The sequence below is a fragment of the Pinus tabuliformis genome, chromosome 1_1 (genome assembly GCF_031772625.1).
Source record: "Pinus tabuliformis cultivar Carrire ecotype Pingquan chromosome 1_1, CPIR1, whole genome shotgun sequence".
Classification (NCBI taxonomy): domain Eukaryota; kingdom Viridiplantae; phylum Streptophyta; class Pinopsida; order Pinales; family Pinaceae; genus Pinus; species Pinus tabuliformis.
Window position 1 is genome coordinate 853440368 of NC_142297.1, and position 19727 is coordinate 853460094.

Sequence of the window (19727 nt, forward strand, 5' to 3'; positions counted from 1 at the left end):
CATGCGAATTTGGGATAAGAAGTTAGAAAGAAAGAAAAAATACTATATTGAAGTGTTTAATCCCACTCATAGTCATCAACCAAAAGCATACATGGAGGCTAATATCTCTTGGAGAGCCAAAAAAATTCTTATTGCTCAGTTAAAGACTAATTCTCATCAACTCCGTTGTGAAACATGGGCTGGAAAAGGCCAAAAGAAGTTTGGGAGGAAAGAGTATGGGCTGGAAAAGGCCAAAAGAAGTTTGGGAGGAAAGAGTATGCATTTTTTGTTCTTTCGGAAAAGTGGAAACATAAAGCATTTCATTTTAGAATGTGAGGCCTTCAAAGACAACATGGAAAGTTATGCATATATGCTGACAACTAGCTCTTGGGATAATCTATTTAGTGAGGGTTTGTGGATAAGCTTGTAGCATTTATTGTGAAGCTTCACAAAAAAAAGCGGAATACATCAAGCATATGAAAAAACAATCTGTCCCATACACTATCTTTAACCTCATAGATGCTAAAATAATTTTCTTTTCTTTCTTTCTAACATCTAAATATAAACACCTCACCACTTAGAAAACCACTAAAAAAAATTCTAACTTTTGAATATAAAACATCCCTTACTTACCAAACTTTACATAATATAAAGTTAAATAATCTAAATACAAATTAACTACCAGAACCTTATTTTTCATTTTTTATAATTTTATTAACTTTGAATTTCTTTATTTTTTTTAATATATATTTCTTAATTTCCACTAGGGCGGTCATTACTCTTTAGAGACAATATATACCCTGTCACACAACCCTTATGACAAATAAATTATGAAATACTTCACTAATTCAAAATTTTAAATTAAAAAAATAAAATATATCAATTTCGATTTTAAATAACACGTGACGTGCAGTGCAGCAATATCTAAAGTCTGATCGTTCAAGAAATGGCGGCTCCTATTTCCATAATGCTATAGAAAAGTTAATGGAAAAGTTAATGCGACCTGCGCTTTCTATAGCCAGATATAACACGCGCGCAGTAGCCAGATAGTAGCCATATATAACACGCGCGCAGAGTTGGAAATAGGAGTGGCTTTTCAGCAGTCGCCTTCAATACACAGCCTCACATCGACGCAACAAAACACAGGCGCAGGGAGTAAAATCCGACTGTGACAGGAAGGCTCTGCAAGGTCGTGGAGATTTCGGCTTAAGTTGCAATCGGTATGATGCTGAGTCATGCCAGGATCTATAGTTGTAATAGAAAAAGTGGTGAGATCCATTACTTTGTCAGTGATCTTGGCTATTGGGTGATAAGAGGAAACATAAATATAAGATTTGGCATTTCGGTAGTGAAGTGAGATGCATTCTGGGTTGTCAGAGTAAACTTAAATTCGATATTTCACAAGACAGTGAAATGAAATTCGTAGTTTTTCTATGTTGGTGGGAAGAAAGAGAAAGCTACAGAATCCAAACCTATTGCAGAGTGCTGAAATGCCCTTTTGAAATTTCAGCTGGGCATTATGGATCAAGGTTGTGATTTCAATACGAAATATTTAGTACATACGTACAGGGAGTAATCTGCCATTATTGATCATTTGTAACTCTGGGATTGGTTTCAATCTATTTTTCGCTATTGGGTGGCAGTTTTTTGAGTTTTTGCTGAAACGTATGGTTCTGGGTGAATTCGAGGACATAACAGGAGGAATCTGGCATCATTGAGCATTTGCAGTTCTGGGATTGGTTTAAGGTTTCTGTTTCCTTTGGATTTCGGTGTTCTGATTCAATTGAAATGGTTTGGTCTGGGCGATTGAAAGGATCTGAGAAGATGGATGATGTACCCTTAAATAAAAGCCCATCACAGAAACCTCTTCTTCTGCACGGTAGTTTGGAAGTCTGGATTTATGAGGCAACGGAACTGCCCAACATGGATATGGTATCGGAGAATCTAAGGCAATGCATCTCATTGCTTAAGACATGTACAAAGAGAAACCCGAGGAGAGAGAGGAACCACCACCATCATCATAAGATTATGGCCAGTCATCCTTATGTTTCGATCCGTGTTGCAGGGGCAACTGTTGCGCAAACCCGTATCATAAGGAACAGCCAAGATCCTCACTGGGATGAGCATTTCCATGTTGACCTGGCTCATTTTGCATCGAATGTGGAGTTCGCTGTCATGGACAATCATGTTTTTCGAGCTACTCAAATAGGAACTGTGGTGATCCCTGTCCAGAAGGTTTTGATTGGTGACAAGATCGACGACTGGTTTCAGGTGCATAATTCCAGTGGTAAGCCTCGTATGCCCCATTATGCTTTGAGGTTGTCAATTCAGTTCCGCCCAGCAGAAGCAGAAGCTGAAGCCCTGTGCAAAGATGGTGGTGGGGTTCCCAATACTTATTTTCCTCTGCGTAAAGGTGGGATGGTTTCTGTTTATCAGGATGCTCATGTCGTTGATGGCTTACTTCCTAAAATTCCATTGGATGGCGGAAAGGTGTTTGAACATGGAAAATGCTGGGAAGATATCTGCCATGCTATACTTGAAGCCCGTCATTTGGTCTACATTACTGGATGGTCCATATATCATAAAGTAAAGCTTGTGAGGGAATCCACAAGGCCATTTCCAGAAGGAGGAGATCTGAACTTGGGGAACCTTTTAAAATTTAAATCTCGACAAGGTGTCCGTGTTCTTCTATTACTCTGGGATGACAAAACTTCACACCACAATATGCTTCTGAAAACGGTATACTTGATATTCTCTCCATGATATTTCTCTGTATTCTTTCTTGAAAGCGTTGATTCAGTAGTTGCCGCCCTAACCATGAACCAATCAATTTTTATTTCTCATGTTCTTTCCTTCGTTCTTTTGGATGAGGGCCGGGAACTGAAAAATTAATGCTCATCATGATACTAAAGGCATGTTGACAAACATGACTGTTTGTGTGCAATGAAACATTTTCAGTCTGACATTAGCTAGTTCTCATCTAACAATTAAAATGAAAAAAGTGTTGTTAGCGTCATCATTTCGTTAATATGGATTTGAGACCACATGCCGTCGTGTAAAAAATGCAAGTGTTTGCAGCAGAATAGGACTTGCTCCCTTATCAAATTTAAATTATGCCATGAATGCACAATAGTAGCTCAAAAATGTCATCACAAGTATAGTGCAACAGCCATATAGGAGGTTGTTCTCCTTATAAATCCCAAAGTCTCAAGTGTAGCGCAATAAACGTTTGAGTCGACCAAAAGAGAATGAGAGTGAGAGGCAATGATGCCAACTGTCGTGTAAAAAATGCAAGTGTTTGCAGCTGAATAGGACTTGCTCCCTTATCAAATTTAAATTATGCCATGAATGCACAATAGTAGCTCAAAAATGTCATCACAAGTATAGTGCAACAGCCATATAGGAGGTTGTTCTCCTTATAAATCCCAAAGTCTCAAGTGTAGTGCAATAAACGTTTGAGTCGACCAAAAGAGAAAGAGAGTGAGAGGCAACGATGCCAATGGAAGCTGTATACAATATTTTTTCATCCCTGTATACGCTTGTACTTTCTAGATGTGCAACTATAGAAACAAACACCACCTATGGAGTCCCATTGATTTATATTGTCACAAAGAATGCTGGCCCTGCTGGCATGGAAGGTAGAGTACAAGTGAGAGGTGTCTTCTAAGATTTGTTTGACTTCTTGTTGGAATCACAATTGCCGTTACACCAAAATCCGTAGGTGTTAGTAAACGGATCCATCGCTAGAGTTAACATATCCTCGAGAAACAGTTAAGCACATGTCATGAAATACACAAGGAGCGCTGGATTATCCAATGCCCAACAATCTCCCCCTAGTGCGAGCCGGGCTGTTTCAAACTCGAGACCTTTGGCCATTTGTTGGAATCACGATTGCCGTTACACCAAAACCTGCAAGTGTTAGTAAACTGATGGATCGCAAGAGTTAATGGATACCCAAGAGGCGGTTAAGCACATGTCGTGAAACACACAGGGAGTGCTGGATTATCCAATGCGTAAAACTTCTTTATCTTATAGCAAAAACCTCATTAATTATAAATACAACTCCAGCTACTTGTTTATTAATCATTGGATTCTTTTTCAACATAGGAATTTGGGTTGTAACATTTCTTCCCCATGGAGAATTCGTTGACTTTGATGAGGCCAGCTACTTACATAAAACTAGTAAATTCCCATGTTGCCACTTTAAGAAGTTTCTTGGGCCATTCCACAAGATATTCTTTTATTTCCTTGACTCTTAACATTTTGGCGTTTTCATCATGCATTTCTTGTTTTATGTCTTGGATATACGTAATTAGGAAATTTTGTTATGATTTATCATTAACACAAGCTCCAAGTCTTTTTCAAGCTAAGGATCACACCAAGCTCCAAGGCTTCTCTAGTCCTTTAGCACTCCATGTTCTAACTAGTTTATATCACACAAATCGTAGGTCATCTTTGCTTGCATCACACAAGTGTTAAGACACAAGCTCATGCATGGCACTGACATTCGTCTTCATCGCTTCTCTAGGGTTTACATAAAAAACTCTAGGTCTTTCTCGTAAGACTTCTTAAAGACAATTACAAAGATAAAAGAATGGGTACATCGATATTGAGTTAATGACAAAGGCTTTCTCCTCCCTTTATATAGAATAGGTGAGAGAGGCCAACATAAAACATGGACTAGGTACATACAAGTAACCCTAGGCCTAAGCCAACGAAGCAACCACACATGGAGTGCTCTACAATACGAGGATGACAAATGTCACACTAGGGTTTTATCTAACCTAAAGATGGTGCATTCTTTAAGCATGATGCCCCATTGGGCCTAACACTCATCCAAGTTGGCGCACTATCCAACAAGCTATTAACCCAATGCTCTCTTACATGGTTCTTTCCAACATATGTGTTTGAGACAACAACCAACCTCCATGAAGTTATGCTTCTTGATCTAAGCGTCCTCAAGTCAAGTATCCAACCTCCAAGTGTATGTCACACGAGTCAAGTATCCAACCTCCAAGTGTATGTCACACGGTCCCACGCTCTTAGGGCTAAGTGCCTAGTGCTCATCCTCCTAAGTAGGTGCCTCACCTAATCAAGCAATTGAGTCCCCCATCATTTACATCTAATGGGCTAGTCATCATGCCACATAGGAGAACATCCTTCTAGGTAAGTGCACTATGGCAACACTCTATCCAAGGTGAATCATCCACTCAAATTGAGCCATTTATATATCCATCATGCATCACTAAGGAATTAGGAGACTTTGTGCTCTCTTATCTAACACTTTTGGAGTAACCTCAAAAGTTAGCACTCCCCTTTTATGAGTAAAGTGTTTTCTATAACACTAATTAACTCCCTTTGATTATGAAACTTGTAAATCTTGTGCTTCCATAAAGCTGGAAGAATACTCCTCCATTGTGACATCGATATCCTATGTACTTTGCAAGCATCCATGAGAGTCACTCCCACCAGCACACCTCATCATCCAAGCAATCATTGCTAGGGATTTGAAAACAACAATGACCTTTTGTGAAATTGAAGGAACATAACCCAGGATGACTACTTCTTGCTGAACTTTAAAATCACTTTAGGAAAACATCAACAATAATCTATCAAAACTCTAGTGTCCTTATAGTCAACATCACAGACCAAATTCGTTTGGCACAATATTGAGAGTCATTTAAGACATATTGCAAAGACATTCACATCTCCAAACAAGACCAAGGCAGGTGGATTAGATCTATCAAAAACACAAAATAATAACATGTATACATCTCAACTCACTGATCTTGAATACCAAGATATAAAGGATTATCATCAAATTGTGAACATCGAAATCCCTCTCATGCACCTCAAAACCTCTAGCATTTGAGCAATATTCTTAACAAGGTCACCTCTCTCTTTTTGATAGAATTCTGGGACAAGAGTGACATCAAGGTCAACTACCTCTTCCCTTGAGAATCCAACAACCTTGTCAATAGCAGTTGCCATTACTCCTGTCAGTTGCAGGCTTGGAATCAATCATTGATTCCACCACCACAGTTTTTGAACCTATTGCCAAGTTTGTCTTCCATAACCTTCTTTAATGCCAAATGATTCTTTGCTCTACTAGGGTAAATCCAAACACTAGTGATCTTCTTAGGGTTTTCTTCAAACCCTAGCACTCTAAGACAAGAGTACAAGAGTATAACATGAAAGATCAACCCTCAAACAACAGTTACAATATACGATAGAATCACATCACACTAGCTATCACATCTATGCTCAATCTCTCTACAAGTACAATGTACAATATGTACAACTATCCTCAAGGAATAATGCTGGAAGCTCCATTTGGTCTATAGCAATCATTGAAATTGAACAAGGTTGCTGTTCTTGTAAAACCTTGAGTCACAACTCAGCCAAAATAGATCAGCCAATAATTGTCAATCTATCACATAATGGATCAGCTCCCCTTGAGCTTTGAAAATCAACAAAACAATCAAATGTTTAAGCATGCATATCACATGCATCAATCCACTCCAAAAATTAGCATCCATTGGAATAAATCAACTACTTATCACAGATCCTTCTATGTATCACACTTGCTGAAAATAAATCATATACCAATGATCATTGAAGTAGATCTTCTACCTATCACAGGTGAAGACGCACTCTCATCACAGGAGTAACTAGGGTATCAACCCATCCAGTCCTTTATGGTGTGCAAGTGCTCATCTCAAGCACACTGTGATTTCAACTTTTACTACCGAATAATCTCTCCTAGGTTCAGCCATTGAAATATCTGGCTCTCAAATCAGCAAGAAGGCAATCTTAGTCAAATCAATGCCACTGGCATGTGGAAATTCTGAGAATCCTTGCTCAATGCAAATTTAGAAATTTCACTTCAACCTTGGGATTCCTTGGATCTTTCTCTTGTGAACTAGATATAAATTACAATAATGTATATTTCACTTCCGTCCAATCAAATACATAAGGCAGTACAAGAAAATAAACTCTACCAAAAAGATGGTGTGCTACCCAACTAGTTGTTAGCCCAATGCTCCCTCTTATGTCATGGTTAGTTCTCCAAGTGTCCTCATCCAAGGTGCCCCTCTTGTTGTGTGCCACATGTCCTCTTGTTCCTAATGCTCCTTAACATGTGTGCCAAGGAAGTTACTTGTTCCAATGCCTCTCCTCAACTTATGTGGCCAGATCCACAACTGATTTCCATAAAGTAGCCTCTTCAACTTGAGCATCATAAAGTCAACTATCCAACCTCTTAGGTGTATGCCACGTGGTCCCATGTTCGTAGGGCCATGTACCCTTCTCCAAGTGTTTAGTGCTCATACCTCTCATGTGGACACCTCTCTTGTCTAACAACTGACTTCCCCCATTATGTGCACCCAATGAATTAGACATCATGCCACATAGAGAATAGAGAATGAGCTCCTAGGTAAATGTACCATGGCCAGATCCACAACTGATTTCCATAAAGTAGCCTCTTCAACTTGAGCATCATAAAGTCAACTATCCAACCTCTTAGGTGTATGCCACGTGGTCCCATGTTCGTAGGGCCATGTACCCTTCTCCAAGTGTTTAGTGCTCATACCTCTCATGTGGACACCTCTCTTGTCTAACAACTGACTTCCCCCATTATGTGCACCCAATGAATTAGACATCATGCCACATAGAGAATAGAGAATGAGCTCCTAGGTAAATGTACCATGCTAGTTTTCTACTCAAGGTCAAGCATCCACTCAAAGTGAGTCATTCATATCTCCCTCAAGGATCACCAAGGGACTTGGAGACCTGGTGCTCTCCTAGCTATGTGAAAACACTTTTGGAGTAACCCCAAAAGCTGACACCACTTTTTTCAATGTTCTCCAGGGGACTTGCATCTTTCCATCAAAGTTCTTCAAAAATATCCAAAATGCACTGCAATCAAAGGGTCATATCCATGCGGATCAAGGAGATCCATGTTTGTTCATATTTGATCACTCTCAAGTTCTGCAATCAAAGGGTCATATCCATGTGCGGATCAAGGAGATCCATGTTTGTTCATATTTGATCACTCTCAAGTTCTTCAAATCTTTAGTTCATCATCTTTACCATTCAACTTTCTCGACATGTAATTCTTAGACCTATCTGCTTTTAGTCAATTAAAGATGGTACGAAATTTCTTTCATTAGACAATTATGTAAGAAAGCACGCAGTAGTTTACTTTCTCCTCTTTTATTGCTGGTTATTCTGAGTGATATTACTCTCTAGTAGCTTCACTTATCTTACCTAATATGTGGTTGGCATTAGAGCCTTTTTGAAATCGAAAATTGAGGTGGACGTTTTTATTTATTTCGTGAATTTTATCAACAATTATGAAGGAGGGCATTGACTTGGATTTTTCATAGACACGTTATGATTTTTTATAGAGGTGATTTTTTATAGAGGTTATGAACTCAAATTTGACATACGGATATTAAAATTGGGAAGGAAACTCTCTGTGGGTGATGTTTCTTTGATTGTTTTTGTGCATGGATATTGTGTCATGGGCTAAATTTTATAAACTGAGGTGTTTCTAGTTGGTAACATGCTAGTGAATTTGCACTATTTCATGCCCATTTAATTTACATGAAGACATTTCCTGTAAGAGAATGCAATACTATGAATATATGGAAATACTGGAATAGCTAAGTTCTCTCTATAATTGTGTAAGAACAGGAAGGAGTTATGCAAACACATGATGAGGAAACAAAAAAATTCTTCAAGCACTCATCGGTTCAATGTGTGCTAGCTCCGCGTTATGCAAGTACTGAATTGAGTTGCGTCAAACAAATGGTAAGTTTCCCAGAATTATTCATTCTGCTTTCTGAAATTTTATGTTTTTGGGATTAGGACATTATCGTGAATTTGCTACTGACAATAGAATATGGTAGTATGTGGTTTGCCAAGAACAGATTGAGATTGTGTTGGTTGCCATATTTTTCTTGCTATCATTTTATTGGCTTTCTTTGACATTATTCAGAAGAAAAACAAAACAGGATGATTTCATAGTTCAAAAACTTAACGAAGAAGACTGTTGCATCATTCTAGTTTTTCTTGAAAGAGCTACAATTATATATTTCTCATGACGATTGACCTTATTTAGCTGTGATAATTTGGAGTTTGAACTGTTCACAGAAGGAAACAGTTAAAATACTATATGATTGAATAGGCAAATTCCTATGAAATTATGTATTGAGATACAAATAGAAAAACAGCTGAGATAACATCAATCTCCAATTTGATATTTAGTTGTATGATTTAAACAACTGGGATAACATCACTCTCCAATTTGATATTTAGTTCCAAAAAGCCTTAGAAAGAGATCCAAGTTAAGGATTTGAGTTTTTGAGTAGTTCAAGTGGAAGCATGCTTGCTTGAATAGTGATCACTCAAATATATTGGACCGATTATTTATCTGCTTTTCCTTTTTACTCAGTAAAGAAAACTGTAGTATAACAAAAGCCCAGCAACCTATAGCCTTCGATATTAGCTTAATGTAGTAGATGGCATTCCAGCAAATTTTCCTTTCTAGATCTACACATAATTGTAATATTTGTAGTAGGCCACTATTCTCAACAAAGGAGATATAATTGGGCTTTACTATTGAATAGGACTCCATTATTTTCCAAAACCTGTCTGAACCTGATCTGTCCATATCTAAGTTAGCAACAAATCATCCAATGAATTTTATCTCTAGCAGTACTGATCATCTGTCAGCTTGTATATTGGCATGAATTAGGACGAGTTCTCATCTGGCATTTCTAATAATTTTAGATACTGTTCCGTGGGAAAACATTCCCTACCACAATTCTGTTCCTGAATATCACTTTGGGTGGAAGTCTTGTTATTTCTTCAGTAAATCATACCTGTCATGATTACTTTGATTACTCACCAGATTCTCCCTCATCAGAGATCAAAACATGGAATTTTAGAGTTTCCCCTAGTAAAGGATTTGCAAATGTGACATATTATTTTATCATTTCAAACACGTTAGTGTAATGTAAATTCCTTTTAGGAAATATATCGTAACAAGAATTTAATGCCCTTGTGAATTCAGATCTTTATTGTTTCATGTTGTTTAAAAACAAAGATTCTTTGAAAATCTTGTTTGAGTTCTTCCAACGCACACGATTTATAACTTTTAATGAGATTAATTGTTAATGGTATAGGTCGGTCCGTGTAAGTTGCTAAGAAATATCAGTTCCACTCAAGGTGCAATAATTTTTGAGGCTGTTATGCTGATTGATATCCACATTAACAAGATGCAAATAGATTCTGAGTAAAGGGCATGTAGTGGAGGGTGTATGTGAACAAACCTGTACATGTTTTATGTCGATTTTGTCTGAGGCTTGAGCATATCTTCTTTTTCTTGTTCTAACTTTTACTTACATTGTTTTCAATGTGGCATTGCTGTTCGCAGGTTGTGCCTATCATCCATACTCATCATCAGAAAAATGTGATAGTGGACTCACAAGCTCATGGAAACAACAGAAAAATAACTGCATTTATTGGGGGGCTTGATCTTTGTGATGGTCGTTATGATACTCCCGAGCATCGTTTGTTCAAGGATTTTGAGACTGTCTACAAAGAAGATTATCATAATCCTACTTTTACAGTATGTGTTCCCTTTTATTTTAGTATGTTATTGTTCTGTACTTGCCACAAACATGTTTGGAAATTGAAATATAACTTTACTGCCAATGATTGACTAAAACATATTAAAAGCTTTTTATACCGGGTATGCAATTTGACATAACAAATATTTGGTAGAGATGTTTCATCATTGGATCAACTGTAATCCAATATTATCTATGGTGGTTTGTATACACATGTTGTAGCAATCTGTATTTGAGCTGAAAGTACGCCCATGGGTAAGGAACTTGCTGGGTCCTTTCAAATTTCAGAGTAAATGGAAGCTGTTGCTATCAGCTATTGTATGGCATGGAAGGCTGTCCATATGCTTGTTTGTCCACTGACGGAGACTGTCCAACTTGCTGAATTATCATTATGCTGCTCCATCTTTGAAGAGTCATCTATGATTGCTATTTATGTATTCGAGTCTTCCTTCATCTGAGCCCGGGAAATTGGTCTTCCATGCATAATATTTGGTGCATGTCACCACCCTTCTATTCTCTGTTGTCTGTGCTGTTGAGAACGGTGTAAGCTTCACTTCCGGCCACAATCAAACTTATGTTATTGTTATTGTTAGGTTTGTCTAAGGCCGTCCTAGTCAATTAGGGCTAGTTGTATGGGTCCAAAACCTCTCTTGGGGTAAGAACCCTAGTTCTTCAGAATCAGAACTAGAGCAGCGCAGCATTAAATCCATAACAAGTGTGCTGGAGCTCAACCATTAGTGCACCAGAGAGAGATCACAACCATAGCAACCAGGAACAAAAAAGTACATGATAGGTAAATGTGCCCATGTGCTAATCACTTGCATAAAGAATGAAAGAATGAAAATGATCACATGTAAAAATAAAATAAAAAAGAGTGGTTTATATATAACCATCTGAACTCTGACTCCGACTCGGTATCGACTCGACTCGTTTGATTTCAATGACTCGGTCGTTGTAAAAAATACATTAAATATATTTTTTTTTTATAAAAACATAATTTTAAAGATTTTCATTCATGTTTCCAAACACAAAGCTTTAGAATACAGAGAGAAGACAACATATGATCAAAGTAGGCTCATGAATATATCCATTATATCAAAATGACACCCAGTGCACTGTTCAATACAAAGTTCATACTTAGCCACCAATGCTAGGATTCTTTTCTGCCTCAGCCTAAGGACGATCGCTAGACTACAACAACAATAATATCAATTCTCTGCCCCTAATGAAGTCTCAAAACCCTTGATTTAATTCTGGTCAAGCTCCAGAACAATCAGAGGTAAATATGTATTTATTAGTCCATTGCCAAAACATTTGCCTTTTTAAAAACATTGTATGGCTCAATGCATTGTTTCAGTTTTCTAATTCATGCCACTAGGATAACCATACTTCGGCCTTGTAATTTTCAAAACTTTCTCACAGTGATAGATTACTTTAGGGCTATAAATATGCAATAAACAACAACCCAACCATTGATATGTAGGAGGTGGAACAACTTTTGACAAATGTGCTTCAAGATTTTTGTCAAAGAGCCGAGCCGGCTGAGTTGTTATTGCGTTGGCCGAGTCATTATCGAGTCGGCCAAGCTGTTACCGAGTCGACTGAGTCAATGACTGGCTTGGTAACAACCCAACCAGCTGTTCTGTTTCGGCCACCAAGCCGACCCGGCCAGGCATTGGCTCAGTCTGACTTGGCCGAGTCGGAGTCGACTCGACCATTTTTTAAAACAATGGCAGTGGCATTAGCACTGTCATGGGCAACATTACAGTATCAATAGTAGCACAATGTTGATGGCAGCAACAGTGCGGAAAGGAGATGCTTTAGAGACAGAGAAACATGCAGCTGGACATTGTTGCTAGAGCACATTCCTCGCTAAGAGGGAGTGTTAGTTTTTGGTAGCATCATATGTGCTCTAGCCATGAAAATTGGTGGAGAAGCTAAGGCACATGAGTTTTAAAGAACCTAGAAACCGTTTGGTGAAAGTCCACCCGGATTGTATTTTATTAAAATAATTAATATTTTCAATGGGGTTACTAAGTCTAAACTTAGGAAAATTAAAGTATTAATGGGTATTAATCAAAATATGGGTGAGAATGTGTTGAAGTTTGGTACCGGAGGACAGGTTGTTCCCTAAGGCTTTGATCTTTGGCCTATGGAAAAGTGTCCAAAAGAATTTAATTTTTCTTCTAAAGTGACTTTATAATTTTTATAAAGTTAAATCTAATTTAAAAGTGACTTTAAGTGATAAAGTTACTAAAGCCTAATTTTAAAGTGATTTTATTAAAGTCAATGTAAAATTGTAAAGGAAAAGTGACTTTGGAAATAAAAGACTAAGTGAGTCTTTATTAAAGTGGGGTGAATTAAAAAATAGAAAGTGAGATTTAAATGAGCATTTAATCTCAGCCATAGATCTCAATCTATTTTAGCCATTGGATTTAGGGATCACCCAAAAGTCACTTAGGGTTAGATTAAAGGAGGAAAAGGTCATTTCATTCTTTCATGAGCAAGTCACTTAGGGTTAGATTAAAAGAGGAAAAGGAGGAAAAGGTCATTTCATTCTTTCATGAGCAGATTGAGTGAGAGAGAGAGAGCAAGAGAGCAAGAGATATTTCTGAACAGGGAGGAGAAAGAGACAGCAGCTTGGCACACATTCCAAGGCAACAATTTAGCAAATTTGTACAGCGGATTCAGCACACAGTGAAAGATAGATTTTGGCACGATTTTCTAAAAATTCGTACAGTCGTTTGCACAAAAATCGAGTAGTTTGCTGTTTTTTCTGCACGCAAATCGAGGTCCATACAACGCATTTATTGCAGTCCATACAGTGCATTTATTGCAATCCATACAACACATTTATTGTAGGTCGTACAACAGCATTTAATGCTGAAAGTGGGCACGAAAATCGAGGAGGTCGTACAACATTTATTGCTGTCCTGTTTGTTGTAATTTCCAGTTTGCTGTGAGGCACGGGAAAAGAGATAAGTTGTAAATTTGCTTGCTGATTTTTTGCTGAATATTTCTCACTGTAAAAAGGCATTTTCAGAAATAAAGAAGAGCTCTCGAACTGGTTTTCCCCAAGAGTTGTAGGGGGTTTTTCCAGGGTCACATTGACCAAAAATCACTGTGTTCAAATGTGTTAAATGATTGTTTGTACCTGCTGATTTTTATTTTTGCATTTTCCAGCATTCTGTAAAATTTCCAGAATTTGTGTTTTCAACAAAAATTTATTTTTTCAGTTGTTAAATGTATGGATATGGGAAAGGGCATTTAACTATATGGGAGAAATAAGGTGAAACTGAAAACCGGGGTGGGAAAACAGAAATTTTTACATGGTATCAGAGCTTGAGTGCTAAAGTGCAGTTTGGGACAACAAGGAAGAAAATTACAGCCTGCTGATTTTTCACTCAGAAAATTCCAGCAAGCTGATTTTTCACAAACAACAGTTTTATCTTTACTACAACAGTGCTATTTTTTCAGTTTTAGGACAGCAGGATGTCATTGGGATTGAGGGTGGAGGATAGGTTGGATGGGCATACAAATTACAGCGTTTGGAAGGAGAGAATGCAGAGTATCTTTGAGGAGGCAGAAGTCTGAGATATCATGGTGCATACCACACAGAACCCTGTTGTTGTGCCTACTGATGCTACTCAGTTGGCTGAGTATAATAAAAAGAACAACAAGGGTAAGAGGCTGATTCTAGACGGAGTCAAAGACCATTGCATTCCTCATGTGAGAGGAAAGAGCAATGCCCATGAGATGTGGACAACATTGTCCAATCTCTACCAGAGTACCAATGAGAACCGGAAAATGGTCCTGAAGGAGAAGCTGAAGAACATTAAGATGGGTAATGAGAGTGCAGCTGGATATCTCACAAAGATTACTAATGTGAGAGCTGAGTTGGCAGCAATTGGAGAGGCCATTCAACCCACTGAGTTGGTGCGAATTGCAGTGAATGGCCTCCCCCGTTCATGGATGAACTTTGTTGATGGGGTTTGTGCACGTGAGACCCTTCCCACATGGGAGAGGTTTTGGAATGATTGCATTCAGACAGAGATCAGGAAAGGTCAGCTTGGGGTAGCCAAACCAGTTGAGCACGATGAGGATGTAGCACTGTCGGCAGGAGGCAAGAAAAGCAAAGGGAAGAAGCAGGCTTCCACAAGCAATGGTGGGGGCAAAGGCAAAGTCAAAGGTAAACAGGGTAACACACAGAAGGACTATTCCAAGGTGAAGTGTTGGAATTGTCAAAAGATGGGACACTATGCAGTTGTGTGTCCGGAGAAGAAGAAGAAGAAGGGGAAGAACCAGAGCGTGGCAGCTTCAGTAGAGGTTGAGGACTTTGCAGTTCGTTTTGACCGGGAGTTTGGGTTCACTGCGTATGAGTCCTCTAGTGCAGGATCACCTGCCACATAGGTTCAGAGGGAGCATGCTTTTCCCTCGATTGGCGGAGCATCTTCGGGTATCTGGTATGTGGACAGTGGGGCTTCACGTCACATGACAGGAGTCCGGGAGTACTTCTCAGAGCTTTCAGAGAGGCACTGATATAGAGGTAGTACTCGGTGATGACAGAGTTGTTAGAGCAGTCGGTGTGGGGACACTGACATTTCAGAGGGAGTCCAAACCTCCCTTGAAGGTGTCAGATGTTCTTTATGTGCCAGGGATGAGGAAAAACTTCATATCCGTCTCAGCTTTGGAGGACAGAGGATATGAGATACTGTTCAGGGGAGGACAGGTGTTGATGTATCCGAGGGGCACTCCAGCTGATTCAGTTAGAGTGATAGGTGTACGCCATGCAAAGGTGTACAAGTTTGCATTCCAGTCCATTTTGGCATTGAGCAGTAGTACCGACAGCAGAGCTAGCAATTCTGAGCTGTATGAGATTTGGCACCGCAGGATGGGGCATATGTATCATGGAGTCTTGAGGACCTTACGGGAGATCACTACAGGTGTGCCAGATTTCAGTACTGATCACTTTGATACTTGCAGAGGATGTGTGATGGGCAAGTTTGCCAAATCCCCTTTTCCCAGCAGTGACAGCAGAGCGACTGGGATACTTAATTTGATTCATTCTGATGTGAGCGATCGGATGTCTCATGTTTCCTTGAGTGGATATGAGTACTATGTTTTATTCATTGATGATCACTCCAAGAGGACCTGGATTTATTTCTTGAAGACCAAGAGTGAGGTCTTCAAGCGGTTTTAGGAGTTTAGAGCTCTTGTGGAGACACAGACAGGTTGGAAGATCAAGTCCTTGAGGTCGGACAATGGGGGAGAGTACACCCTTGGAGAGTTTGTTGACTATTGTGCGGAGGCAGGCATTAGGAGGGAGTTCACTGTTCCTTACAACCCCCAGCAGAACGGGGTTGCGGAGAGGAAGAACAGATCCATCGTCGGGGCTGCCAAAGCCATGTTACATGATTAGGGGTTGCCATTGTTCTTGTGGGTAGAGGCCTGCAACACAGCTGTTTACTTGCAGAATAGGAGTCCGCATCGTGCCTTGGGGCACATGACTCCGAAGGAGGCTTTTTCTCGGAAGAAGCCTGATATTGGTCATCTTCGTATCTTTGGATGCATTACATACTCCTACATACCCAAGGAGAAGAGGACCAAACTAGAGCCCACCACAGAGAAGGGTATCTTTGTGGGCTACAGTGAGACCTCAAAGGCCTTTCAGATTTACATTCCTGCACAGAGGAGAGTTGTTGTTAGGCGGGATGTGAAGTTCGCGGAGGACAGGGCCTTTAGGAGGTCATGGGAGTTAGAGTATCTCGATCAGCCAGACCCTCAGCAGTAGTTGAGTCAGTCGCAGGGATCCAGTGGGCAGGGATCAAGAGGTACATCTATGAGGATGTCAGGTCCGTCAGTGAGCAGTGGCTCATCGAGCCAGAGGGGTGGTGCTCCGGGCAGCATACAGAGCAATTCACAGAGCAGTTCACTAGGGAGTCCACTGATGGATAGTTCACACGGTACCTCAGCTTCTACAGGTTCAGGTGCAGGTAGGAGGACAGCAGACAGACAGTCAGGAGTTCAGGCCCCTGATGATGATGAAGAGGAGTTTCACTCTCCAGTGGGAGAAGTGCGCTCAGGGAAGAGGAAGCCCAAGTGGCTTCAGGACACCTTGAGAGATGCCACATCTGTTGCTGAGCCGAAGAGGCTAGTCAGAGAGAGTAGACCACCTGAGAAGTTTTGTAGCTATATGGCAATGGTTACCAGCATCCTTGACTTTGAGCCTTCTAGCTATGAGGAGGCAGCTAGCCAGCAGGTCTAGAGAGAGGCCATGCAGGAGGAATATTCTTCTATCATGAAGAATGATGTTTGGGAGGTGGTGCCGAGGCCTGAGGGCAAATCCGTGGTTACTTCCAGATGCCTTTACAAGGTAAAGCATGCTGCAGATGGCAGCATTGAGAAATTCAAAGCGAGGTTTGTGGCTAGAGGGTTCTCCCAGGTAGAGGGAGTTGATTATGAGGAGACCTTCGCTCCCGTGGCTCGATAGACTTCGATCCGCTCCATTATATCGATAGCAGCAGAGATGGGTTGGAAGATCCACCAGATAGATGTGAAGTCTGCATTTCTCAATGGCTTCATACAGGAGGAGGTGTACATTGAGCAGCCACAGGGCTTTGAGGTGCATGGGAAGGAGTCCCATGTATCTATCCTGAAGCAAGCTCCCAGAGCTTGGTACTCCAGGATAGATACATACTTGCAGGGGATGGATTTCACAAAGAGTGAGGCAGATTCAAACCTTTACTTTGTTGTGATAGGTGAGGAGCCTCTCATTCTGGTGCTATATGTGGATGACTTGGTCAGTACAGGTGCAGAGAGACTCATAGAGCACTGCAAGAGAGATCTTGCGATGGAGTTTGAGATGAAGGACATCGGCTTGATGCATTACTTTTTGGGTTTGGAGGTGTGGTAGGAGGAGGGGCATTTCTTCCTGGGGCAGGGGAAGTATATTGTGGACATCCTTGGCAGATTCCACATGGAGGATTGTAGACCCATGTCGACATCGATGATTACCAACTAGAAGAAGCTTCATGCTTCAGATTCCGAGTTGGTGGATCCCACATTGTACAGGCAGCTGATTGGTTCCTTTATGTATTTGGTCAACACTAGACCAGATATTTGTTTTGCAATCAACACGATGAGTCAGTTTATGTGTGAGCCTAGGAAGGTTCACTGGGTGGCTGCAAAACACATTTTGCGGTACTTGCAGGGGAACAGTGGATTATGGTCTGGACTACAGGCAGGGGGATGGAGTGAGATTGGCAGGTTATACTGATTCTGATTGGGCAGGTTGTGCTTCTGATATGAAAAGCACTTCAGGGTGCTGTTTTGGGTTGGGTTCAGCAGTAGTGTCATGGTTCAGCCGGAAGCAGCAGTCAGTAGCATTGAGTTCAGCGGAAGCAGAGTATATGGCAGCCAGTGTAGCTAGTTGTGAGGCCATCTGGCTTCGCAAGATGTTGTTTGGCTTATTTGGTCTGCCGTTGAGACCTTAAGTGATTTATTGTGATAATCAGAGTTGCATTAAACTCATGGAGAATCCAGTATTTCATGACAGGTCAAAGCATATCGGGATCAAATATCATTTCATCAGAGACTGTGTTCAGAAGGGTGCTGTGAAGCTTGAGTATATTCCCACTGATGAACAGGTTGCAGATATTCTTACCAAAGCCTTACCACGGGGCAAGCATGACTACTTCAGAGACAAGATGGGTGTGGTGAGGAACACCTTCCTCGGTAAGAGGGAGTGTTGAAATTTGGTACCGGAGGATAGGTGGTTCCTAAGGCTTTGATCTTTGGCCTAGGGAAAAGTGTCCAAAAGAATTTAATTTTTCTCCTAAAGTGACTTTATAATTTTTATAAAGTTAAATCTAATTTAAAAGTGACTTTAAGTGATAAAGTTACTAAAATCTAATTTTAAAATGGCTTTATTAAAGTCAATGTAAAATTAGAAAGGAAAAATGACTTTGGAAATAAAAGAATAAGTGGGTCTTTATTAAAGTGGGGTGAATTAAAAAATAGAAAGTGAGGAGCATTTAATCTCAGCCATAGATCTCAATCTATTTCAGCCATTGGATTTAGGGATCACCCAAAAGTCACTTAGTGTTAGATTAAAGGAGGAAAATGTCATTCATTCTTTTATGAGCAGATTGAGAGAGAGAGAGCAAGAGAGCAAGAAAGATTTTTGAATAGGGAGGAGAAGGAGACAGCAACTTGGCACACATTCCAAGGTAGCAGTTTAGCAGATTTGTACAGCTGATTCAACACAGAGTGAAAGGCAGATTTTGGCACGATTTTTTAGAAATCCGTACAGCTGTTTGCACGGAAATCAAGAAGTGGTTTGCATAGAAATCGAGTAGTTTGCTGTTTTTTTCTGCATGCAAATTGAGGTCCGTACAATGCATTTATTGCAGCCCGTACAACGCATTTATTGCAGGCCGTACAACAGCATTTAATGCTGAAAGTGGGCACAAAAATCGAGGCCGTACAACATTTATTGCTGTCCTGTTTGCTGTAGTTTCCAGTTTGCTGTGAGGCACGGGAAAAGAGATAAGTTGTAAATTTGCTTGCTGATTTTTTGCTGAATATTTCTTACTGTAAAAAGACATTTTCAGAAATAAAGAAGAGCTCTCGAACTGGTTTTCCCCAAGAGTTGTAGGGGGTTTTTCTAGGATCACATTGACCAAAAATCACTGTGTTCAAATGTGTTAAATGATTGTTTGTACCTGCTGATTTTTATTTCTGCATTTTTCAGCATTCTGTAAAATTTCCAGAATTTGTGTTTTCAGCAAAAATTTATTTTTTCAGTTGTTAAATGTATGGATATGAGAAAGGGCATTTAGCTATATGGGAGAAATAAGGTGAAACTGAAAACCGGGGTGGGAAAACAGAAATTTTTACAGAATGTTTTAGAAAGCCGATCAAGTCAAGTTTTTAATCTTAGTCGTTGATTAGAGACTTAATCTCGGCTGTTGAAGTCTCAATGAAAAAAGTATAAGAAGGAAGTTTGGGGTTCATTCAGGAACACACAGAGAGAATGAATTGATCTAGAGTTCGAAATTTCTGGGGCTTGGAAGTTGAGAAATTTGAACTAAGTGATCATTCTGCAGCAGA

General features: G+C 39.9%; 1 protein-coding gene across 2 annotated transcripts in view; it reads left to right on the forward strand.

Moving 5' to 3' along the window:
- Window positions 1-1008: 1008 nt before the first annotated feature.
- Window positions 1009-19727, forward strand: part of LOC149216955 (phospholipase D delta-like) — a 212753-nt gene continuing 194034 nt past the window's right edge. For both annotated transcript variants that reach the window (XR_016251158.1, XM_089392867.1), the window contains exons 1-3: window positions 1009-2718; window positions 8677-8793; window positions 10421-10615. Coding sequence is in view for 1 of the 2 variants with exons in the window: in XM_089392867.1 (XP_089248993.1) it covers window positions 1768-2718; window positions 8677-8793; window positions 10421-10615 (1263 nt within the window). In the remaining variant the exon portion in view is untranslated. The remainder of the gene's footprint in view (window positions 2719-8676; window positions 8794-10420; window positions 10616-19727) is intronic.